This window comes from Patagioenas fasciata, chromosome 7 (genome assembly GCF_037038585.1).
Source record: "Patagioenas fasciata isolate bPatFas1 chromosome 7, bPatFas1.hap1, whole genome shotgun sequence".
Lineage (NCBI taxonomy): Eukaryota > Metazoa > Chordata > Aves > Columbiformes > Columbidae > Patagioenas > Patagioenas fasciata.
In genome coordinates this window covers 32022038-32048612 of record NC_092526.1, presented here as the reverse complement: position 1 = coordinate 32048612, position 26575 = coordinate 32022038, and the positions used below count along the sequence as shown (strand labels likewise).

At 39.1% G+C, this 26575-nt stretch overlaps 1 protein-coding gene across 6 annotated transcripts in view; it reads left to right on the top strand.

Annotated features, from left to right (window-relative positions):
• ERBB4 (erb-b2 receptor tyrosine kinase 4) overlaps nucleotides 1–26575 on the top strand; it is a 616649-nt gene that overhangs the window by 428417 nt on the left and 161657 nt on the right. For all 6 annotated transcript variants that reach the window (XM_071811269.1, XM_071811273.1, XM_071811270.1 and 3 more), the window contains exons 5-12: nucleotides 3931–3996; nucleotides 11527–11645; nucleotides 15629–15770; nucleotides 17315–17428; nucleotides 18494–18620; nucleotides 21692–21765; nucleotides 23318–23408; nucleotides 24782–24981. In XM_071811269.1, coding sequence (XP_071667370.1) covers nucleotides 3931–3996; nucleotides 11527–11645; nucleotides 15629–15770; nucleotides 17315–17428; nucleotides 18494–18620; nucleotides 21692–21765; nucleotides 23318–23408; nucleotides 24782–24981 — 933 coding nt within the window. The remainder of the gene's footprint in view (nucleotides 1–3930; nucleotides 3997–11526; nucleotides 11646–15628; nucleotides 15771–17314; nucleotides 17429–18493; nucleotides 18621–21691; nucleotides 21766–23317; nucleotides 23409–24781; nucleotides 24982–26575) is intronic.

Genomic DNA, 26575 nt, shown 5'->3' with positions numbered 1-26575 from the left:
CATCTGTAATAAGACAAGAGACTTTTCCATATTCTTCCTCTCCATATCTCACTTACAAAAGAAAAAAAAAAAAACAACACTTTTTGCTTATTTGCCTTCACTAATGTGCAAGAATTAAGTGAATGGGCAAGTTAGAGGCCTGCAGAATGTTGTTGGGGTTTTTTTTTTTGGAGGGGGGGGAGGGACAAATCCCAGCTAATTCTTGAATTACTGTTTGATAGTAATAAGACTATATTTGAGTAGTTGTTAGAGATGGGCTGTTTCTCCGTGGCTGGGTGTTCCTAGGTCCCACTGACTGCCACCAGGGCTTTAGGACACTCAGGACCTTTTGACATTGAGAACCAGTGGAGGATATCACAGGCAGGAGTTCAACCCCTTTACTCTGCTGCATCCAAACGAAAAGAAGAACACTTCTGCAGTTTCATAGTTTGCCATTTCTTCATTAGTTTTTTTCTTTCAGCTCTTAGCACTGTATTTTGGAGAGTCTTAGAATATTTTAGAGAAACAAGGGAAATCTGTTGTCTCACTACAATTGAAAAACCGTAAGAAACATATACAGAAAGATCTGTGAATGGTAGTGTATTTGTTTCAAGGACCTCATCAGTCTCAGGGCCAATAGATTTAAGCCTAACATATAGATCTAATCGTGAGACATTTCCCTCACATGAATATTGCTTATGCTTTTGGCTACTTATGCTGACTTCCATGGGACTATTGTTGTAATAGATTTACAAAGCTGATCTTTAATGGGTAGCAATCTGTCCTTATTACAGTGGGGAAAACCAGGTGAAATACTGAGTTAAGTGAGGACAGAATCTGGACCAGTTCATACTGAGAGCAAAGAAAGTTATTTTTCTTTTTAAACAAACCAATACAGATACACTATTTGGAGGGAATTTGGGTTTTTGTTTTTAATTCTTGGTATATTTGACCTTCAAAAGCGCATGCAACAATGAAGTTCAGAGGTGTGCTGCCCACGAACTCAGCTCCTTGTGTCTGAGAAAAGTGAAAACAATGAAGCAGATACTTTGAGTTCCCAGTGAGAAAAAAGAAAACTGGTAGGGTTTTTTTCACTATATTGTGAAATATCTCTATTTAAATGCAAATGATCATCTGACACTTCCAAACAAAGTCGTGTACCAGGAAGCAGACATGCATGTTTAAGGAGGAAAAAAAAAAAAAAAAAAAAGTTTTAAGTGATTTTTGAAGATGCTGGGTTGTTTTTATTTCCAGGAGGAGTGGAGTTGGCTGAATACATTTTTGGCTGTGTACCAAGGGTCAGCTCAGCACAGTGTACCTTTTGCAGAAGAGTGGGTGTCCTCTCTAGTTAGAGATCACTTGGAGGGGTGTTTGAAGTTTCTTCTGTGTTGTCTCACAGCAGTGGAAAGCCCCTTGCCTTTGGAAGTTGGTAGAATTCAGGGACAGAAAGAGGAAGAAACAGCCAAGCCGGTGCTTTGTTCTGCCTCAGGAATATGTGGTGACAAGTGATCTGTGCAGTGCTTTATTCTGCATCTAGCTGCAAGACTTCTGGTTTTCTCCCCAAACCTGAGACCCCTTAAACTAGACAGGCATGAGATTTGATCACCAAGGAGGGATCTTGCAAGAGGAGGCTCTGTTGCCCATGGGTTGTCATTGTGCCTTGTCTCCTTCCCACTTCTTCTATTGGTCAGGAATAGCCAGTTTATAAAATGCACTTCCTTGGTATAATTTTTATTCAATTAGGTAAGTACCAAATCCAACAACTGAGTCTCCTCTGTTAGATTCTTCCTTTAATTTGCTGTTTACTCCACCTTCTTTTTAAACTTACATTCTTATAAATCAATATGGATGTATTTGCTTTCTGTACAGGGTTCCAATAGTCTCTTAATAATAATCATAATAATCATTATTACTGATTAAAGTTGCATTATTCATGCCAGATGGAGTCCCCTCCCTGTCAGCCAGAATTAGTTTGCATTATGTAGTTATAGTACATTTGTGATCTAAATAAACAGATGGCAGAATGTGACAGCAAATTATGTGTTGGTGATGTCAGCAACAACGCTTCCCAAGTGGAATTGCTTTAAACGAATATGCATGAAGCAAGGAGCTCGCAGTTTTAACAAGGCAGTTGGCATAGAGTGTGGTAATTACCATCCCACATCATCAGCAGAGCCATGAATGCTGTGTGAGTGCTGGGGGAAGAGCTTTGAAACAGCAGTGAGAGAAAGTCTGACTTTACACAACTGTCCCAGTAGGTTTTTCAGCTGTATGATGTCTCGTAGGTATAAGCACACCTCTACCAGAGGAGCAGGGTTTTCTTTTGGGGTGATCCAGCCTTTGCTGAAAGACTTTTTGTGTTTTCTCCAACTCTGTCTCCCATCAGGGTGTGTGAGAAGTATCTGATTTAGTGTAATGGAGCAGCATTAACAGCAGTTGCTGTTAATACAGGATTGAAAGGCAAGCTTCTGAATCAGGTTCAAAGGGGAAATTTGTTTAATAGAATCTCAGCAGTGTTCAGTGATGAATAAAAGTTTAATCAAAGACGAGGTTACGTTCCTGTAGTCAAAAGAGCAGCAGTAAGAACTGTCCATATTCTTTATTGATGCTGCTGTTGGGTTTCTCAGTTTGTTCCTTCAGGTCAGGCTGGGTGCAAAGGGCTCGGCTGCCCAACCCTCGGGGACTGCCGGCCCGGTGGTTCAGTGCCTGGGGCTCAGGCTGCAGCAAGGCAGAATGGCCAGGCGCGCTCTGGGAGCATTTGGCATTTGGGAGGGAGAGGCACTAAGAGCAGGAGCATGGCTGAGCTCTGGCCACCTCTGAATGGGAGCTGTGGAATGAGGTCTCTGTTCGCTCACAGGCAGAACTGCCTCAGGACTTTACAAGTGTTTACCCAAATCATATAAGATGCAGCCAGAGGAGTATGTGCCAGTCCCGCCTGCTTTCCATTTCCCCGCACAGTGGTCAACATTTAGCTGTGAAATGGGAGATGTGAACTCTGTCTTACTCCATGCGAGTTCCAGTTGCTAACCACTATGTAGTTCATAACAGTTTATAAAAGCTGCCATTGTTAACTCTTTTCACCTTCATCTGTATTATACAGTGAAAGCACTTACAGTTCCTTTTCTCTTGAGGGACTAAACCTGTCAGCATGTGGAAGGATGATGTAGGAGTAGTTACATTTGTAGAGTCCTAAAATTACATTCGGCCCTTTGAAGGCAACCGTGAGGTTGATGTGGCCCGCACTGAAAATGAGTTTGACACCCCTGATGTACAGCATCACCTCTATGTTCTGAAAGAACACAAGGTTCCTTCAGAACCACAACCACAGGCAACTAGAGCATCAGCAGTCAGAAAAGCAAATGTCCTGTGAGCTTTGCTGTCACTGGGGTTAAGTGGTTGCACAGGGCACATTTCCTTCACCATGATAGTGGACATGAAGTCTATGCAAGGTTTTGGGGGTGGGGATGGCTTTTAATCAAGGGCACTGAGTGTGTCACCTCATTGTTCAGATGAGGTAGGTAGGTAGGTAGGTAGATAGATAGATACCTTCTCCAGCACAGCCATCCCTTCTCCTGTGGGTCTGTGGAATAAGTGTATCTTACATAAAATGTAAAGAGCAATAGTAATAGCACTTGGGTGATTAAATCGGTCCTCAGTCCTCCAGGCTTGTTCGTCTTTGTTTTGTTTTGTTTTAAAATGTCCCAGTCAGTGTACATAGCAGGTAAGTATTTGCGGAATAAAGCACTTTGATGAGTACCCATATTTCATACATGTTGGACATAAATTCTAGTTATTTGTCTGGGCCTTTTTTGCAGGCACTGTTTCAACCTTGGTAAAGCATAAAATCCCTACAAAGACAAGATGGACCATCATCCTCAGCAGTTGCTGGCTGGATGTTGAAGAAATGAAAGTAAGCTACATTTCTAATCTCTCTGTCTGTCTGTCCTGCAGGTGGTCGATGCCACAAGTCCTGCACAGGCCGATGCTGGGGACCCACAGAGAATCACTGCCAGACCTGTAAGTGCGCAAGACTGTGGGCAACAAAGACCTGAAAAACAATGTAATAGGGATCCTATGTTTTGTTTGTTTCTTTGTTCTTAACTGTGAAAGGATATTAGAAATTCCGATTGCAGTATGATTCTAAAATATTTCAAGGATTTTTCAGGATTGGGCTTTTTCCACCTATGTGAATTTACGTTTTTCTTTCCTCCTTTGTGCTTTCTAAAAATACTTAAGCTGACTTGAATTTTATTGGCGGCAACATGGAACATGGCTCCTGAGAATACTGATGGTTATTTTGGAACATACTGAAATGAATACTACAGGAATAAACTACAAGGTGGATTTGGAGATCTTTAATGACAGCCTGACACTGCAAAGATCCTAATATCAAAATACTCTGTTAATTTCAGTGGAAGCTTGGGAATATTGGTTACCTTGCAGAATTGTTCTCTTTTAAATAACTCAGAATGTATTTGAGTTGTACTGAAAGAGAGAACGATTTTTTAAATTTTTTTTTTCTGTGAAGGACGTAGTAAGTGAAGGTTTGTTCACAATGTCTGTCCTTTTGAATTTAGGTAGCATTAAAATGAATTTAAAAGGATTATATTGAGAGAGTTTCTTCCTAATGTGCTTTCAGCTCCTTCAGAGAGGCACTAAAGAGCTAGAAATGCAGTCACAACATTAGCAAATACAAAAGAAGAGAAAATTGAGAGCTGTCTTTCCTACAAGTTTTTCCTTTTTTTCCCCCTTATGAGAATAGAGCTATCCTTTTTCTTTCCTTTATTTGAAATGTAGGAGAGTGGAAATGGTTTGTGTTTACTGGAGTCACTCTTCCCAGGAAATGAAATGGTTGCCGATATCTCCCCAAGAGAGCGCTGCTCTAGCTTGTGCTTCTTCCCTTGGCTGAGCTGTGGCAAATTAACCACTATCAAGCGAGCACACTGACTAACTCTCTGAACCGGTGATAGCCCGATGTCATCTGCCTCTTTTGTTGGAAATATTAGGAACAGTGCAAATCTGTCCTTTTTTTAAAATTATTAATACATTTTTTCCTTTTTTTTTTTTTTTTTTTTTTTTAAACTGTTTGGAACAAGAGATAAGAGGAAATTAGAAATGGCAGACAGCTTGGCATGAACAGCAGAAAATCCAAACTGACCTCCCATCCGTGGCAAAGCGAGGGGCACAGATGACAGAGGTGCGCAACTGTAGCGGCTCTGCCACCCTGCCAGGCGATGCTTTTCAATCAGGAGCAGCAACTGATGTTGCTGGCAAAGCTGGTGACAGTCACAGCTCCACAGAAGTTCATATGTGCTTACATGAATGTTACTGTTTTGTATTGAGCTTCATTTGCAGGTGTAATTAAAAATGCTTTAGGACAGGTTGTAGCAATAACTGTATAACAAACCAGGTACAGTGATGCTAAGCAGATTCTTCTTTATGTGAATTGAGCTAATACATCTCCATCCTTTGCTGACAGTCTTTATGAAAGCCCCAAGGAAGTCAGTGCTCAGGAAGCCCCCTCATCAAGGTTTTGTATTAAAGTAGATAATGGAAAGGGAATTAAACCCTAGCTGACCAAATTATTTTATATCATGGCTAGCTTAGAATTAATTAATGCTTGCTCTTTCTCTGTCCTAATGAGAGGTCTGTTTATCTATATTAAAACTACTAACTCTGTAAGAACCTGGGTAATTCATCCCAACTTGACAAGACTTATTCAGGCCTTATGTGGCTAGTTTATCTGAGAATACTGTAAAACCTTGCCGCTTATATAAGGACGATATGATGCTGGCTCAGGCCTTGGCTCCAGCCTTATCTAAAGCTGGAAAGTCCAAGTGAACACGGTGTGGCTGCAGAAGTCCATGTGGCAGGATCCGCTCCCACGGTCTCAACCTCTACAAAGCACTGCTGTCTGATAAGTGAACTGATTTGGGGGATTAATGTACTAATACCAGAGAGAGAAAAACTTATCTGCAGTGCTAGGAAGTCAGAAGCTTAGCAGAGCTGCACGGCAGGTTTGCTCCAGGAGTGACAGCTGTCTCTGCACAGTGACTGCCCTCTCGAATCCAAACACTGGGGACAGGCTAAGGCACGACCTGCATTTAAAATAATAAACTATGGAAAGACATATACCATCTAAGTTCCAGGGAGATACACAGATCACATATTTCTAATTTGAAATAGCTGCTCTATGCCTATTTAGCTTTGATCACACTCTGCAGCCTCTTATTGCCAGGGACAGGAGTTAATTTTATACTGTATATTTCCTCTTTGCCTCCTGACCTTGATGCACATTGGGTAAACAGCAGCATTTAAGAAAAAGACTGAATATTAGGCTGGCAATGGGCATTTCTTCATTGCACTTTCTCAAAATGTGTTTTTCGGCAAACTGTTTGAAGCCAAGAATATGAGACTACAAACATAAAAATGCAAGTGGTGCTGTGCTTTTCCTGTCTTCATTTCTGACTTTAAAGAGCCTGCCTGGCTTTCAGGCTCGTAAATGTTATTCTTAGATACAAGCTGGAGATAGGATGAATGGTATCACAAACATAGCGTATACCTTAACCTGGTCACCTAGGAGATGCACGTCTTTCAAAGGCCTGTAGGAAAACACTTCAGCAGGACTACATCCTCATGTTGAACTGTTTTGTTCCTAGAAACAACTCAGAGGTACATCTGCATTTTAATAATTTCATTTTTTTTATTGAGTCACTGAAGCGAAAAATTCTAATGAGCCCCCCTCCCAAGATAAGATTTAAATTATTTTCCTGGGAAAGGATAAAAAATGAAAGATCTTAATCCATGTCTTTCATTTCAAATTACAAAAAAATCAAAATCCTTTTGTTTTTCTTTTGCTTGAATATCATCTACCTAACTGTTTCTTATGTTGCCTTGCAGCAACATTTCTCTGTACTTCTAACCCTACCTGAAACACCACCTGCATCTAACTCTGTCCTAATGTCTCTCTAAACGTGACAAGAAAATTTACGTCTTTAAGGAGACAATTAATAGGAAATTTAAAATAAGCTGTTCTTTTAAGAGGTAGAGAAGATGTAATTTTAAGAGTACTGCTTTATGCAGTTAACAGTCCTTTTTTTCTTTTACAATTAAAAAATCAGTAAATATTAATATTGAACATTTAAATGCTAGGAGATATTTTTTGTTTCAGTGTTAGGAAAAGCTTATGTGGAAATACTTTTTAAAATTATCTATTTTTCAAAGAGTATTGGGGACCCACTAAATAGAATGTAAACCACTTTAAAAAAAATATCACCAACCAAGAAAATGAAAACAAACACCCAGAACAAATGCTTTTGGAAGTTCCTAATCAAATTTGAAAATCTGTGGTTAAGTTGTTAATCTTTTTGCTGTTGGTGCCTGCTAAGAGTTTGATTTTTTTTTCTTTTACTTTTCATAGTAGAAGAAATTGAGAATTTTACTAATTGAATGTATTCTATTATTAAAACAACACATTATGCACTTTGTTCTAGAGGAATGTAATTGAAACAAAAGAGAAAAATCAAAATATAGGCCCAACTAAGGGAATGCAAAAAGAGCAAGTGGTGTTTAAATAAAACCCGAGACATAAACATTCAGCAGATGTAAAATGCTCCATGACTGTGTATGTGTAGAGGAGTTTGGCCTGAGCTGATGTTGCTGGGAAGAAGAAGGTGCCGTAGCAGTAAGGACCCAATTAGAGCAGCAAAAGCCAAGCAGGAGCCTGGTGGGAGAGACAGAAAAAGCTGAACCAGCAGCTCAGATCAATCAGGGTAACCCAGCATTTTTGCTTGGAGCCAGCATCTTTAATGAAAATCCTTGTAGTTCTCTAATAACTTTGCATGTTCATAAGACATTTTCATTGATTTAGTTACTTCTAATTTTTTCCTTCATAGATTTGTAGTGCCCTGACATAATTAAAGATTAAGGGAAACAATAAGAGAGGCTGATTAATTGCACACATATATGAAGTGTGTTTTACACCCCATCCCAAATATAGCTTACTGCTATATTACAGTGAAATATTGGTAGACGTTGACAGTCAGTGTTCTGTGCCCCCCTGTCTCAACACATGGCACGTTTTTTCAAGACGCTGGTGTTTGCCACTGTCCTTTGCTATCCCAGACCCAACTGTGACAGTTCTGTGCAGCCAAACCTCAGCTTCCTTGGGATCCCACAAAGGTTCAATAGGCATCAGGATGGAAAGTCGTGCTGACCCTTGAGTCTGATTTGAAACTTGGGGCTTCAGCTGTGACTAGTGAAGGCTTTCTTCACACTTATGTTGGGTGAAGAAATTATTTTCTGGCACCTAAAATGCCTCTGGGGTCCCAGCCCAGAACTGGATCTCACGTGTGTTTCCAGGCTGCAAGAAGGACATGACGTGAGAGCTCCTGATCACCCTTGTCCACCAGCTCGAGCCACGTGTCCCCTCAAGGAGCCACCCACCAACATTCACTCTTCTGGATAGGTCTTGAGCCACAACTAGAAAATCAATTGATTGCATTTGGAGGAAGGTTATGTGGAAAAGCTTGCCACCTTTTAAGCCCATGTAGCTATGTACCTTTTCTATAGGGTTACCTCACGATAATGATTGCAGGAACTCTTGAATTATGTTTATTGGAATTTGAACAATCAGATTGTTTCACGACTTCAAACAATACATAATATTGTCTTGTATTTGTTTTGCTTTGGGGAAAACCCTTCATTGCAAACTGTCTTCAATAGGAGTCCTTAAAAACATCCAGAGCCTGATAATCTCTTTTCTGTCTTGCTGTGTGATGCCACTGAAGACATCTGACAGGTCCTCCAGTGAGTGGCCTCTCAGTGGCAGTCGTAATGCAAATACTGCATGTAGTGAACCAGAAGATTAAATAAAGTATGTTGTGGCCTTTTCCTAGAATGAAGTGTTGGCATTTCTGTTGGCATTGTTTGCTTTGCCAGTAAAATAAACAATTACGGCAGAACTGTGACAAGCCTTTGCTGTGATTGTAAATTTTGCAAACCACTTTATAATTTTCTAGTCTTCAGGAAAACTCAGAATCCTGAGCAGCATGGTAGAGGCCCTCATTAAGCTGGTGCATAATCGTAAGGAGAGTGTGCTTTTGGAGGCACTCTGTTTATCTTGCTGAAAAGGGAGCTCAGCTCAGCCCAGGTGCGGGGAATACTTGTTTGTTTTAAAAAAAGAAAACTTACTCTGGAATAAATTCTTGTAATCTCTTAAGAAGTTAGTAATTTTTTTTTTTTTTTTTTTAAAAAGGACAAGCCTTATGGTGGGGCTCTAGCAGAGGGTAAATAATTTAGTCAGTAAATTTCTCAGATGTGTTGCTGTTGTTGGAGCTGGTTGCCAGCGCTGTTTAAACTGCCCAGCCAGGGGAAGCGCTGTTATCTGCAGCTCAGTGGGTAATGCTGCAGCAGGGCCCTGCTCCCTCCAGGCAGGGGATTCCCCTCCTCAGGGCTGGATTTTGGGGAGATGCGTAGTGGATTCCCAGTACCTCTTGCAGCCGATGCTCTGGGACATGCTGCTGGGCCTTGGCCTCTTTGCCCTTTTAAAAGTCTGCCAGGAAATCTCCTCCACAGGGAAGCAATGGTTATATAGTCACAGTGGACATCTTGACCTGCTCCTAACAGCAGCCGGCACTGAGGTAAATACATTGTAATTGGATTAATTAGGTGGTTTGTACCAATTGTCTGCAATTAGTGCTTTACTCCAAAACTTCCCAGGTTTAAGCAAAATGTTAAATTGTTGTGGAGCAATGGTGAGGAATGCTTTTTAGCAGCGTTCTGCCAGCAAGCAGCCAGGGTGTGATATCATGGCGTCTTTTCCTGTTTGTAGCAGTGTTGATGGTATCCACCTGAAATATGGCTCCTTGGTAGTGCAATTTAAAAAAAAAAAAAAAAAAAAAAAAAGGAAGAAAGAAAAAAGGAAATATGCTGCTGGTGCACTTTTTTAGACTGATAGCAGCGAGAGCCTCTGGTAAACAGAGCCCTCCTTCAAGTCAGGGTGACTCTGAGCTTCACACTCATGTGAGGTGAAAGCAAGTAGTGGTTGCTCCGATGCAAATAAAGGTGCTATGGACCAGTTTCGGAACAGGCAGCAAACAATATGCAATCACTGCCTAAATGAGATCTTCATTAATTTTCATGAGGTGAGACTGTCTGTCAGCTGATGGTGTGGTGGCGGCACACTGCGACGTGAGTGTTTTGCTTAACATATGACACTGTTTTATATCTCTGTCCTAGTGTTTATCAATACTGTTACTTAAATAAACAAATACTTTTGATCTGTTTCTCTAGCAGTGTTGAAAGCAAGTGCATTTACAGAAATTTTCCTTATTTCTTAAATCAGATTGCATAAGGCACAAAAGTGTTTTCTGTCTGGGGGTTGTCCCCTGGTATCAGCAAGATGAAATGACTCTAAAAGTGCATTGCTTTATTCCGTAGATTGTAAATGAAGATTCCTCTTTGGTTACTTATATTTTTATGTACTAAATAAATACTTTGTATGTCAAGAAGCTTTGGTATTACCTTAAGTATTTCCAGAAAGTTGTGGAGGGAATTTGAATTGTAAAGTACTTATAAAGGAGTTACTGATACATTAAATAGTAGAATTGAGCAGGAAGTTGGGTGGAATTTTGCATTCTGTGGCTTCTTGAAAAGTGTTTTCCATAGGGAATTAATTAGATGTTTTTAACAAAATAAATGGTAAAGGTTAATTACGGAAGTGCGACAGCTCTGTTTTTATCAAAATGCAGCTGACAGCACAGCTTCCTGGCATTCTCTAGGCAGTGGTTGGTACAGTCCTGTAGATAATATTAATTTATTTTTCCATTGAATAAAGATAGAAGCTATAGCCGAGTGAGGGGAAGAAGATGCTCCACTTGTTGACCACTCTTTGCACAAGTTTAAGCCTTGAGGTACAGTAGTGTGGTACCACTTAAATCATCGTGCTTTCCAGTTGGTATAGAATATAGTTGTTCCCCTGAGAATGAAGACTGGATTGTGTTATTTAGAAAAGGTAACTGGTGTTTCCAAATGCGTTCCAATCTGCAGGTTGTATTCTGTTCTATTATCTCCTTTCTTATTTGTCAAATTGATTACTGTCAAGAACAGTATTTGGCTCTGAGATTGTTGCTGTTCTTCGTGGAGGGAAAATTCACAAAGAACTGGTGGGCTCTTCTGTTATTTTGTAGGTTGTGGTTTTTTATATGTGTGTTTTAGTTTTTGGTTGGTTGGTTCTTCTTCCCGCCATATCCTTCCATCAACCGTTTACAAAAACTAATAATTTGAAAATAATATTCCACTTGAATTTCTGAAAGGTAAGAGCAAACACTTAAAAAATTTTTCCTCTGCAGTCCTTGAGCAACACCTATTTTCCTGTCGTGAGGTACTCTGGAAGGTATGATTGGCCAGTGCTATTGAAGCAATTACCTTAAAACTGGTGGTTTTGTTCAGTATGCGGTTCAGTTTATTGCCTTCCTCAGTGTGCAGCTGAAGAGCTCTCTCCTTAGTTCTGTTTCTGACAGGATAATTTTTCCTTTCTCCTCCAAGTAACAAAGACGGTGTGTGCCGAGCAGTGTGATGGACGGTGCTACGGGCCCTACGTCAGTGACTGCTGCCACCGGGAATGTGCTGGAGGCTGTTCTGGACCTAAAGACACTGATTGCTTTGTATGTGTGAGAACTCTCATTTTTCTCATTCCTGAAAATCACACTGCAAATTCTTAATGCTTTAATCCATGAAATGCAGAATTTTGTCCCTTTTAATGTATTGCGTGCGCACTCCCAGGTTTAAACTGCAAATTTTAGCATTAATATTTTTCACATGTTAACATCACTTATCTGCTTAATATTACCCATTAACAGCTTTGCAAATACAGATTGGGATCCATTAATATGCTAATCTCTGTGATCTTTATCTCTTGCTTTCTTAAAATTAACTATTAGAGGTGATACAGAATTTTAAGAAGTATTTTTATTTGAAAGCCAAGAATACAATTTAGCTTCTGTGTGAAAGGCATTCCCTATTACTGCTAGGCTGGATTTAAACTCAGCTTTTTTACTGGGTGTGGTTTTTAGCGCCGATGGAAGGAAAGTGATTTCCAAAATACGCTACCTGAAGTGCATGCTTCTGTGTGTGCTTAAGATGAAAAGGGCTAAATTTTTCCTTTAAAAAATAAGCAATCTGAACATACAGGCCTTTAGATAAATTTGTCTTGTTTGTAGTCCATTATTTAAAATCTTAGAATTGTAGAATCATGGAATAGTTTGGGTTGGAAGGGACCTTCAAAGTTCACCCAGTCCAACCCCTGCCATGAGCAGGAACATCTTTACCTGGCTCAGGTTGCTCAGAGCCCATCCAGCCTGGCCTGGGATGTCTCCAGGGATGGGGCATCCACCACCTCCCTGGACAACCTGGGCCAGTGTTTTACCACCTTCAGTCTAAAACATTTCTTCCTTGTGTCTGGCCTGAATCTCCCCTCCTTTAGCCTAAACCTATTACCCCTGGTTCTGTCATAACAGGCCCTGCTAAAATAATAGTATAAGCAGCTTCAGAACCCAACAGTGATTGCAAACCTTTGTAGCTCATCACACAGGGTTGCAGAGACAAGCTTTGCTAATGTTTTCACAGGAAACAAACCTAGGCCTAAAAAAGCTTAGAACTAGAACATGCACAAATAGATGGATTTTCAAAGGTACCAAAGTGACCAAAGAGACAAGTATCTACAAAATTGAGTAGTTTCCTTTTAAAATCTGCCAGATAGGACTGAGAGGAGGGATATTATGGTATGGACAGTTGCAAATGTTTTGATACGGTAGGCAAGTGCATCACACTGAACCAGCAATGATTAATCTTTGACTGTCTGGACTTGAAACTTGCTCACAGGTCAGATATTGTTTGATAGTGGTAGATGTTGTGCTTCAAAACCACATTGTAAATGCTGTTCTTTTGGTGCCGATGAAATGCAGGGATGGCCTGACTTAACTACTAACAGGTTTTACTAAAACTGTTCTTTGTGGTGGGGACTTAGCACAAGTCGATACTCAGCCCACACATGATAGGCCTGATCCAGTGCTCACTGGAAGTTCTGTGTTGGCTTCAGACTGGAGAGATGGGAAACTAACATTCTTTCCCTTGTCATGTGCAGTATAAATAGGTAAGGAGTTAAAAATGCACTTATTGCTCCCTTATGACTACTGAGGAACATCCTCAAAGCTGACGTGTTGATATGTGTCCACTTTCAAAGGTTAAGGACAAGTGATTTGTAGCGTAAGTTCCGTAATACTGTAGCCTGAAAGAAAACTAGTTACTTTCTGAATTGTGGCAGTTATGGAAATATGTTTGCTGAAAATCAGCTAGTGTGTTTGTTCTGATCCAGCAGAGAACCACCCAGGACTTTATTCTCATTCAGTCCTGGTCTGAGAGCAGTGTAAAAGAAGTTCAGCAGGGGTCTGGCAATTTTCAGGACTAGTCATTATTTGCTTAGTACCCACTGGGTGAAAAGTGTAACTCTTTAGGCTATAGACAACTGTCTTTAGCTTTTGGCTGAGAGATTCAACTTTGGTTTTTTCCCTGTGTGTGCTCCTGTGCTTTCATTCACAAAGTAGCAGCATTTAGCACCAAACACTAGAAGGTTGCATATGTTATCAAAGCAGTTACAAATGGATACAAAGCATTATAGTCATAAATTAAAAGTTCCCAAATCTTCTAGATGAGCTTTTCCTGAGAAACGTCATCTCTCTTAAGACTATGGGTGTGCTTTACTTTATGAATGTGCTAAATTGTTAACAAAGGATTCTCATGTACACGATAGAGTATCTTTTAAGTTAACAGTGAATGTAAAAAAGTGTTGAGGAAACAAAGTAAATTAATATTTATTAGTAAGTAAAAGTACAGTTTATGAAGCATTACAAATCCTTCAGCATATTATGGCAGCTTCAACAGCATCCTGTTGTAAATATGGTTTTAATATTTCTAGATAAAATTCATTTGCCCTCCTCCATATGCTGCCATGCAATCATTTGCATATTCGGTTCTAAAAGCAAGGCAATAATCATCATCTGACGTAACTGCAAGCAAGCATGCTAAAACAAAGCTTTAGAGATGTTCTTATCTTGCATTCAAAACCAAGGCAGATCTAAAACTTGAAATGCATAGGAGGGTCTGGTTTAGTGCCCAATGGAATCAGTAAAGGGTCACAACCCTATTGATAGGGTCCAGTTCTTAGTAAAGAAGTAACTGACTGTATTTACCTTTGTAAGGAAAACAAACAAACCATCAACCTGGTTCTGTGAGAAACTGCCAGTTTTTGTCATAGGCATTTTAAAGAACCAGAAAAGACAAGATCAGGAGTTTGGCTCCATATAGGACTGTGCCTTCATCATGGAACACCCTGTTTGTCCCTTTCCACAGTAGATTTTGTCGTTTTCCCTTGGTGACATTATTATTCTCTCCGTTCTGAAGTCTTCTGAGATGACCAGTAACCTCCCTCAGTCCTGCTGGTACTGTTCTGAACAAAGATATGGACTGGTAATGAAAGCAGCAGAACAGAGGAATCTTTTTCACTTTTCCCTCAGTCTTAGCCGTGGAGGAGAGGAGACATAACACACATGTTGCTATACTTGTTGACTGTTTAAAGATTCAAAACCATCTGTATTTTTCACAACCTGGAAAAGGACCAGAAGTATTCATCCTTAGACTAAAACTTAGAAAGCAACCTGGCTTCTGGAAGAGAGGTTAGTGTGGAAGCAGAATCCAGTAGCAGTTGTTGCTTAAACTGCTAGAGGGATCTGAGCCAGGCTACAGCTTTCATATTCACATGAAATGTGACATTTACAGTATGCTTTGTGAATATTACTCCAACAGTTTTTCATAAGCTGTGCTTAAAACCATAGACACAATATGTGGTGATAAGGAATGTCAGAATCGGTGGGGTTTTTCTATTACTAATTATCAACCTTGCATGGCCAATTATTTTCCCTGCATACCATTACTTTCTTTATGCACACATTTGTCAGGGCTCTGTCCTCTGTCAGCTGTGGGTGGCTGAGCTTGAATGCTAAGTGATACAAAGTCCTATTTTCTTTTCTCAGTGTGTGAAGCAACTGACCTTGTTAAACTTGCCACTTAAGGAAATGACCCCCTACTGTGCTAGCTCAAAAGAAGTTGTTATCCCTCTTGCTTTCTAATTGGGAATTTCAGTTTTCAGCTGGACGATGGACTCATGCTGTAAGAAATCTAAAGGTTGAACCTCTGAAAAAGTCATTAGCATTTGTTTAGACTGACTATGACAAATAGCTGTTCACTTTTGGCAGTTTTAGAATGTCCTATTGCGTGTGAATTAGTTGATTGGTAGTAGTAACAATAGTTATGAAGCAAATTACAGTGTTGTTATGTTTTTGTAGGAAGTGCTGTAACACTCAATTGTGTTTCAAATTAAGGGGACTCAGTGAACCCCTTTCAAAGGCCATGTTTTTGCCCAGATCCTAGTAAGAAACCTAAGTAGCCTAAAGGAAGGTTAGAAAACTATATATCGTATTCCTCACTGTTGCAGCATGTCTGAACAATTAAGATTGTATTTTAAACTGAAAAAAAAAAAAAGTAAAATAAAACCAACTAAATTACTTTATTTTTTTTCTCCTTTGTTTTGCAGGCCTGTATGAATTTCAATGACAGTGGTGCATGTGTCACGCAGTGCCCCCAGACTTTTGTATATAATCCTACCACCTTCCAACTGGAGCATAATCACAATGCCAAGTACACCTATGGGGCTTTTTGCGTCAAAAAATGCCCACGTAAGTGCTGTGTTAGCTGCCTTTTCCTGCGGTGATGGAAAGTTTTAAGTTGTATTTCAGGAGCCTTACAAAACACTGAGAGAATGAGAGCTGAGTGCATAGTGCACTATCTCAAATCATTCCACATATGCTTGCAGGCTGTAGTAACTCAGTCGTGTGTTAACTAAAGGCAGTGAAAATCGGAGTTGCTGACAATTGCCAGGTATCCTCTACTGTAGTGATTTTCTTAAAGAAAGAGAATTCTCTGGTTTCTGTTTTCTTGACCACCACTTGTCACATTCATGCTTTAGATCAGCATCTGTAAGTTTCAAAATGAACTCTTAAAATAGTGCCAAAGGCCTATATTAGTTAACGGGATTGTAAAGGGTAGAAATTTCTATTTCAGGAAAATAACAGTCTACCACCAGTACTACCTGGCACCAAATGCTTTCAGGATACTGATGTCCTTTTCTTAACATGAAGTAATGATGGTTTGACAGCAAGTTACCATAAATATTTTCTGAGCAGTTCTGTACCAATGAGGAAAAAACATACAATACTGACAACAACAATCTTAAGGTTCCAGAGTAAAACTGGAGGGGAGGAGGGAGTTAAAAAAAAAGAGAATAATAATGCCATGGATGTAAAAAACACATGCTTCTGAGATGCCAGACAGATGATGACAAGTAACAGAAAAATGTAAAGGGTCATCAGTTACGTAGTCTCTGATACTACTGATTTAGTTACAAAGAAAAATAAGGGAGATGGTATTGTTGCTCTCCCTTGCATTCCCACCAAGGTTTACAGTTCCGCTATGCATTAATTATTTTATACATAAATTACATATAAGAATGATGAGTAATCTATAATAAATGGAACCATAATTCAACCCAAAGCTAAATCTGAGTTTTCAGTCTCTGTGATGGAGTTCAAATTGACAGTAGGCTGAGGCTGTTGACTATCAAAGCTTAGTTCTGTTTCTAATAGAGTGATGGGTTTTTTGAAGCAAGATAATTTTTTCTTACATACCATACACTACTTAAGGGATATGATTATTTGTCCAAATACTTCATTGACCTGTTTTTTTTTTTATCTTTTGTTTTTTTCTTTTCTTGACATTATTAAGCTTTCAATTATGCACAATCAGTCTCTATCCCCTTTGGCAGTTGTTTTACAAGGTGAAATTGGAATACTTGTTATTGTCTTGTTCAGTGTTTTATCCCAGAGGTATACATTTGTGTATGTATGGAAGAGACATGGCAGAGCATCTTGCTTTCTTTCTCTCCAATTGCTGTATCTTTTTTTACCAAAAATAATGGTAAGACCAAATTAGGGGAGGAGGGGGGATCGGACCTGACAATTCATAGATTTTCATAAGTCTCCTAAAACGTGCTTGATTTGCTTGCTTATACACCTCTGAAAACACTGGACATTAAATGTTAAGGTCAATATGGAAGTGCAGAGATAATTAATAATACGGATTGACACAGAGTCCAAAAACATATGTCCCAGTACTATTTAGTCCAGTGCTTTGCTTTCTGACAGTATCTTCTTTTTCTCTTCAGACAACTTTGTGGTAGATTCCAGCTCTTGTGTCCGTGCGTGCCCAAGTTCCAAGATGGAGGTTGAAGAAAATGGTATTAAGATGTGCAAGCCCTGCACTGACATTTGTCCTAAAGGTAGGCAGTACTTCAGTATAAATTTTCTTGAATGTCATCTACTCTGTAGTAGAGCAGAGCAGGGCGTTATTTTGACATGAAATACCCTTCCTGACTACATTGTAGAATATTAATAGCCTTTAGATATCCAGAGAACTTTGAGCTATGTAGGCTGAGCGTGAAGTATATACAATAGAATGAAAATGTATGGTTTGTCTTATTAATATAACGTTAGATTTCCATTTATTTCCTGACATGGTGAATTCTAAGTGAAGGCACTATCCAGACCTTTAAATTAATTCCAGTAAATAAGATTTTTGCGGAATAGACAGTTTTATACATAAAAATACATGTGTAGAGTTCCTGTCAGGCTCTTGGCCTTACTCTGTGCAGACAGAAGTTACCACATATTTGTAAAAGGTTCATGCGTACTGCTGGTGGTTGCTATTAGAAGAGCCCAGTTAAGGAAATGTGATTCATTATGTGATGGAAGGCAAGGAGGATTTGTTCCTGGATGCATCATGTGTCCCAGAAAATGCAACTAAATTACATAGAATGGCTAAACAGAGAAGTTTCCTCACTGGGTACTGAAGTTTCTGCAGGCCCCAGTAATTTATTTGTTGGGATGATGAGTAAAGAATTAGTTGTATGTCCTGTGAATGGGTAAGTTCACAAATCCACCAGAGTGAAGGGCACCTCTGGAGCTACCAGTGTTAGGACCTCTCAGTTTCTGCAGCAAGTAGCATGAATAGATGGCATGGCCACCAGGCCAGGCTGAGGTAAGTTATCAACTACCTGTTTACAGCTGGCTTGAGTGGGATTTTGTGTGGTTTATACTTGCCTTAGATCCAGTGTGAAATAGCTTAACTTGTGTGCAAGGATGTCCTTCTGTGGCAGGTACTTTAGCTTCTTGTTTGTTTTAAATTGATATGTGCTTCTTTGGGAATATGGGTAGAGAGTGCTGGTTTAACTCCTCTCTGCTGCTTTAACTGTGAAAGAAATGAAGACATGGGTCTAGAAGGCCATCGTGTTCTGATTTAGTAATTGTTTTTCCTAGTTCTTTACACAAACTCCTTCTTTTGGCAGCATGTGATGGCATTGGAACAGGCAGTTTAGTGTCAGCTCAGACAGTGGATTCCAGCAACATTGACAAGTTCATAAACTGTACCAAGATCAATGGCAACCTTATCTTCCTTGTTACTGGGATTCATGGGTAAGTGGCAAAATATTAAGATGTTATGTCATGGTGCCAGTTGAAACAAATTGCGTCCACCTCTTAATGATGGCCACAAGCTTCTTTTATGGAGTACCAAATCGAGGATAAATCAGTTCTCAGCTTCCGATTATGAAGAAAACTGTTAACTTGATTCTTATGATTCAGCCTTTAGGAAAAGAAAGGATGAAGTAGATCGTTTGCTCTAGAAAGAGAACTGTGATCTTTGGTTACCTTATGAGATCCTTGGTACTGGCTTACAATAATGGCTGATTAGACAATAGAAGGGAGAAAGGGAAGTTACCTTCTGTGAGTTTGTTTTCAGTTTTGTATGACCCGCAGTCTAATGTGCAGAATATGCAGAGGGAATACCTCACCCAGCATAAATTGTCACAGCCTGAGTGCCTGGCACTGCATTTGCATGTAAAAAAGCTGCCATCTTGTCAATCAGTTTTGAAGTATATAGTCAGGTTTCAATTCCAGAGATACACAAAATTCACTGGTATTTAAATCCACTATTTTGATTTAAATATGGCTGTATATTGAACAAGTCTTAGTAACGGCAAAAGACGTGGAGGTATGGAATCAGTATTTAAAAGTCTCACCGGTGTCTCCTTCTAAAGGAAGATATACCAGCCAGATAACTAGTGCATTGCTGTTTGTAGTTTGGTGCACTCTGTGTTTGCTGTTGTAGCAAAGGTGAATGTGTGGCGCAAATGCTGCAAGGGTGGGATGTGTCCTGGGCAGACAGACGTACTCTGTTTCGATGGTCAGGTGAGGTCCGATGCAACTGGCTGCTTTCTTGCATTGTATTCTTTCTGTCACTGAGACAACACAAACATAACTCCATCTTCTTACTAATTCAAGCCTCCATGTTGTAATCAGCCATGGTGAATTACGTGTGACACTTTGAGGTGTTTCAGGACCTATTAAAATTATCAAAATCTTGAAAATGTAAAAATAAGATTCAACCCTTTTGCTCCTTTGTTGCGATAAGTATGCAGATATTTTGTGGTACATTAACAGCGTAAAGTACTCAATTGCTTCTACCACTGCATAGGCTTCAAACCTTAACTTGCTTTTTAGGTTCATTGGATCTTTCAACATGGCTTGAAACTGATTGTCAAGACTTGATAACTCAAATACAGTTCCCAAACCAACTCCATGTTTGCAGCTTTATGATGTAGTTAAAGTGTCATTAACTGAACGTCTGCAGATTGATATAAAATGGAATTCTGGCATGAGTAGTGCCAGCACATTTTTCTTTAGTCTTTCCATAAATTATGTTTAGATCATAATAAAGTGGTTGACACCAGGCTGTCTGGCTCAAATTTCCCTACTAGGTGAAGTGGAAACAACTTGTTTCCTTGATTTGATACGTGATTGGTTATAATGCTTGACCTACAGCTTGACTCCAGCCATGAGAAAGACAGCTGAAAATCCACTTTAGTGGAGCCCTACAGCTCAATGGTTCTCAAAAGGCCAGCGAATGTGAACTTCATGTAGTTCGTCTTCTCTCCAGCAGGGAGTACGGTGTGAAAGGTTAATGTAGCATTGGGGAAGAAGGACTTTGGTTCAGGTGGTTTAAGGAAATGCTTCATCGAGCTTATTGAAGCCCTGGAGAAGGTCACACAGGAGTCAGTGCTCAGGCTGCCACATGTTCTGATCTGGCCAAACGGCCAACTGAGAGGCTGGATGTAAATCTCTTAAATCTCACAGGACAGAAGGTATGGCAGCACATGCAAGACAGGCAGCTAGAGGACTTGAGCAATTTTGTGTGGATTCCAGTGCATTATGTGAAATGTAATTTTGAATATTAGAACTGTTTTTGCTGCAAAGTTGTATTAACCGCAAAGTTATGAGATTAAACCTTAAAAATTCATTAAAAAAAAAAAAAAACCTGTCAAAATTAAAAGGACCAAAACCAACCTTGAATAAAACTGTATTTGTCTGAAAAATATCTAAATTGTGGACTATAAAGCAGGGGTTAAAATATTTTGTCCTATTTCAACAGAAGAATATGAGCCTAGGACACATAGTTCTGAAACTGTGTAGCACTTTGTCTCTCACTTTTTGTGAAAAAAACTCAATCCAATGAGTTAATATGGAGATGTAGAGTTCTGCAAAGCTAAGTTTTTTCGAATGCAAATAGTAGTAGTGTATACTAAAGAGAAGATTTGAGAATTAATTTAAATAACTTTATGTTTCTGGAACAGCTTTTTGTTTAAAATTTCTGTTAAGTTTTACAAATCAATAATACAGAAAGGAGTTTTTTTAAAATGACACTAGCTACACAGGCAGTTTATTATATAAATGGACAGTATGGAGCAACAACAATAACATACAATACCTAGCTGGCTTCTTAAATAGTTGGAGAGTCTTTACTCCTTTAAAATTAGGGGGGGAAGTATTTACTAACTGATGGCACTCTCAAAATCAAGGTCAGCTTCATCTTTTTACACTGTAGAATATCTAACTTGGAGATTTTAATGTTTTATGGGGTTATTTCATTCTTCAGGTGACAAACTGGCTTGGCAGGGATTTGTGCTTTTTGATGTTTTCTGTGGAACACTTTCTAAAAAGTGTACCCTTTTAATGCCATGTGTTGGGAGCTGCTGGCATGCTCTTAATTTTCTTTTGCTTATAGCTTGTCACGCACTTCAGTAGCAGTTTTGTTAGCCCTGGTAGTACAGTATCACAACCATACCATTTGATCTAATATTCCTGGAAAAAAACATTGAGAATTCTTCTTTCCATTGGGGAGGTCACCCATGGTTGTGTAGAGTCCCTTAATTTTCCATGAGCATAAATATTTGCAAAAACATTAATGATTTGAACCTTAAAGTTGCTAAGTACCATTCTTTTCCCGCAACATGACTGTGGAGAAGTTAGACATGGGTTCTGCAGGAGCAATAGTCCAAAGAAGTTGGAAATAGTCTGAAGAAATCTGGCACATATGCAGCCTAAAAGCAAATTGTTGACCTCCTGAATACTGCTTCCACATAGTATGGCTTTGAGAACCTGATCTTCTTTTCTTTTCAGCATCACATTTTGTGCTTTTATTCTTTCAGAGACCCATATCACACAATTGCCGCAATCAATCCAGAGAAATTAAATATCTTCCAAACAGTGAGAGAGATAACAGGTAACATGTTTCTGATTTCATATAATCTGAACTTCTCATTTTGCATTTATGGTTATCATTTTTTGGGTTTTCTGAAGAACACAAGGTGATTTTTTTTTTCTTTAAACTCATCATGCTGTAAATTTGATAACAGTTTAATACACAACTTCAGTATCAATTGGTATTCACAAGTTGTTGTCCTTTACTCATGAATACAGAATGCCCATTATGTTTGGGGTGCACAAGAACCAGAGAACCAAGACCTTACTGTTGGGTGGGCAAGGGGTCTTGGTGCTGTGGTAGCAAAGTGGGACAAGTATTGGACAAGGGGGAGCACCTAGCGAGGAAAATGGTGCTGAAATGTGGGAAACCATTCTCTTCACCTGAAAGAAGGTGAAATTTGAAATATGCCTTGGAAAAAAAATCCAGACAAGCCAATCTGTTTTTGCAGCTACTTCTGTTCTAACAGAAGATGCTGCTGCAAATTAGTTTCTGTAATTTAAAGTCAAATGTATAATGTGTGAGGTGATGGTCGCTCCCATCTTTTGTGACTTTACAGTGCAGCTGTGTAGCTAGAACTCAGTACTTTGTGTTCTTGCATCTTGCTTCTTTTTTTGCCATTCAGGGAACAGGGAGAAAGGTATATTAGTTTTGATTTCTTGATTGATTGCTGATTATGTATAAATAGGGAAATGCCAAAAATGTCTATTTCATGCACAAAAAAAGTTCTTTGGACACTGTAGTGTGATTGTAGCTGTGTGGAGCTCAACAAGTGTTTGGCATTGGAAATGAGTTCTCTCCCACATGCTTCTCTTCTCAAAAGTTGTGTATTTCAGCAAACCAGTGGGATTAAAAGTGAAAGTAAGCTCTAAATTTCCCTTAATTGATGTCAAAGATAATCTGGCATCTGTGTGTCTGTAATTTACCATTCTTAAACACGCTAATTGACAGTCTCAACTCTACTACTTAAGTGGAATTCCCCCTGTGCTTAAAGATGTACTGCATTTCAGTCCAGTACTGAATGAAAATCATGGAGAACCACACTCTATAAAGGACTGTGTAGCACAAAACGAGTACTCCCACACACCTGTGCAGAGAATATTCTGGTGATAGACAGTCCTCACACATGCATTCAGAAGTGTGTAAGTTTGTCATCTTTCAATGAACCATGACAGATGTCTCAACTTCTAAGTCTCTAACGCATTTTAAAATGGAAAGTTCTTAATTCAGGAAGATCTTCATTTTTTTCTGCTGCTTTTGTTTAGAAAAGGTTGCACAGCCTTGCGAGGTTCTAACCTGTGTTTAGGTTCAGCCTCACTATGGCTGTTGAAAGTGGATGTAGTGCTGCTGTGACGACTCCTTCTTTGCTTTTGTGGTGGAGACGGTGGTGAGCACCCTGATGAATTCAAAGACATTAGTCTGCAGCATTCATTACCTATTTATTTATTTATTTTTCTCGAACCAGCACTACCTTTCATTTATAGGCTAAGCCTGTTCTAACTCATGTATGCAATAATGCAGCCTTTATGGCTAAAATGATTGACATCCATGTCCTTGCCTATCTGTCCTTCAGGGTATTTGAACATACAGTCGTGGCCTGAGAATATGACAGATTTCAGGGTGTTTTCTAACTTGGTTACTATCGGTGGAAGAGCTCTCTATAGGTAAGATAGTTCCTCTGTTGATTGAATGTTTTTTTAGTATTATTCAATGATTCTTTGTTCAGTAGCACAGAATACAACATCCTTTGGGAAAGGCATCATAAATTGATATATTTTTCTCTGTTACCAAGGTATTCATTAACAGTATCTGCTAATCAGTTGTTTATAATGGGTAATACCTTCTGAGCCTAATGATTTTTTTTTTAAATAATGTCTTAGTTCATTGCTGTAGCTTATTGTCTGTAAAGTACATTTTATAGTTTAAAATCTTCTGTGAGTGTGAAGCATGACTTAAAAGACATTAATAGTAAAACTTAGCCCCATTATCAGGAAATGCATGTGGTTGCAATGGCAAGTGCAGGCTTGTGTACCTAAAGAACACAGTGGTTTAAATAAATGGTAAAAGATAAATACATGGATAATTACGTGGTTTGAGGAGAAGGAATGTGGTGAGAAATAATGGGGGAAGCACAAGAAGGCACCTGAATGATTTATACAGCAGACCCTGGTTCCCCATTGTGTAAATGTAGTAAATCAGTCTTGGGATTCTGCTGGCATCTCAAACAGCAACCCAAGTGCAATATGAACAGCAGCGAAACCTTGAGATTGAGTTACAGCCCAGCATTCTGTTTGGAAGCAGCAACTTTTATTTCAAACAGCTGGAAAACAATTATAATAATTTAAATACAATAACATGAAGGGTGCCCAGAAACTGGATATTGTCTTCTCTAATCTTCAGTCATAAAATATGTGCAGTCATTTCTGTGTTACACAGACAATAGTTTACTATTCCTTTGATGAAGAAAGGCGATAACCAGATAGTACAACAAAAGAAAAATGAAATTTAGAAAGTGGACTGGAAAAAAATCCTTGAAACCAACAATTTCTTCCTGTATTACTATAAATGACATTAATTTGATGCCTGACAGAAGACGTTAATACATTTTGCATGACTTTGTCAGTTTCTCCTTAGCATATAAACTATCAGACTATTGATTCTGTCCAAAAATAACCTTATGAATTTTATGCAGTTTTTTCAACAGCACTTTATCTCAAAAAACATGTTAATGGGTGACATGTAACAAGTTGAGGAGTTCTGCTCGCCCACTTGGCCTAGCACTGTGAGCATTGCAGCTTGTGGCATGGCAATTCTTACAAGACTCCTGATTTTCTAGGCAATAGAACTGGATATTGACTCGTAAAATATTTGTATCAGCCCAAAGTAAAAGTTTTCTGACCAAATTTCAGTTTTGCCAGAAAGATCATCTTGACATTAGGAACTAATTTTATTGGGAATTCACAATCAACTCTAACTGAAATTCTACCTTCTGGAGCTAATTCCTGTTTTCTTATACTTCTTTTTATTTTCATCACAGTGGTCTTTCGTTACTCATCCTAAAGCAACAAGGCATTACCTCTCTGCAGTTTCAGTCCTTGAAGCAAATCAGTGCTGGCAACATCTACATAACAGACAACAGCAATTTGTGCTACTACCACACTGTCAACTGGACCAGCCTCTTCAGCACACCCAGTCAAAAGACAGTGATTCATCGAAATAAAAAGGCAGAGAACTGCAGTAAGTACTGCTGCTCAGTGCAAAACTTCTTGCCTATGACTGGCTCACTTGGGGGAGAAATGATACAATTACTGGCAGGATACAGGCCAGGAACTTGGCTGGTGTATCTTGGAGCTCCATGGACATCAGTGGAGCTGTGATCATTCACAGAATCTAAGGATTTGGCCCAGTCTGCCTCTGAGCAGATTTATAGGAAAATGTGATGCTTTGAAGTATGAACAAATGAAAGGGAGAGAGAGAGAGCGCTGCTTCCTTGCCATGATGTGAATTTTCCAGATTAGGTATCGAGTTTCACAGATATGGATTTTGAATGCCATTAATGTGCAGTGAATGTGGTGTTCCTGAAAGGCATTGATTTTACACATTGAAAAACTACAGCCCTTTCCTTATGGAGCGAGATGAGCATCTTTTACTTCCCCTACTCTGCATCACCAAAGTGGCCCTGTCTTAATCTAGAAAGGCGATTTTTGGGACTGTTTTTGATCACTGGGTTCCTCCTTTTTGTACTTGACCTATCTGATAAGGAAGATTATTTTTAATTGGGTCTGATTGTCTTTCAGGAAAACTTACATGACAATACCTGGACCGAGATTACAGTACTGAAAAGCCAATTAATGCTATGCAACAGATGAAACAATTTGGTTATACAGAAATCATGCAGCAAATTGCATTAATACAATCGTGTTGTAGCAGCAATACAGTACATTTTTAGCATTTGTTAGACTGCTAGCAAGACAGGAGATTTATTAAATTGCTGTATATTTAAGTGTTAGTTCTGGGTTTCGTGCTTTCACCAGCCAGAAGTGTTTGCTTTGTGTTTTTTCAGGCTCTGGTCCTACATTTAGCTTATTCTTTTAGTTGTGGAATTTTTGTTGTTGTTTTATTTTTTTCTCCCTCTCTTTGAAGTACTATTCTTCTATGCTTTGAGAAAATTTGTGGCTGTGCTCATCCCTGTAGTATGAGTGTAACTTCCAGTGTCAGGTGAAACACAACTATATATTTATCACTACTTCTCAATTATTTTTCTAATTTCTTCTGCCATGTAAGAGCTACATGAAGTGAAAAGTCTTGCTCTGCATGGTTTTGTTCGTTCTTTTTGTTGTTGTTGTTATTATTATTATTATTATTAGTAGTAGTAGTAGTAGTAGTAGTATTTGGCTGTTTCTTTACATACAAGTTAAAGTGATTGTGAAAGAAATGCCTCTTGCTGTTAGCAGTAGATAGTAAACAGTTCAATTGTGATCATACCAGAGTGTGTAGAGGGAAAGGGTTGTTGCTTAACCTCCAGCAGACCACTGTCTACTTTTAAATTGTGGCATACTTTATCCTTTGATGTAAACATTCTGTTACATGGGACAGAAGAACGTGTTGACCAGATCTTTTCTCCGTAAAAGTTCTTGTGTGTGTTTGTAAAAAATGTCCTTGGCATAGGCTGTGAATCTACGGATTAGATCCTTACATTTGGCAGAGCATTTTGTGGGAAGGCACTACAGAAGGTGGAGGTGAGCTGCAGTGTCTGCTGCTACCTCTGTGGTGAGGGAGCGTACAAGGGTGTCCTGTGTGTGGAACAGCTTTGTGCCCTGATGTCCTTGCT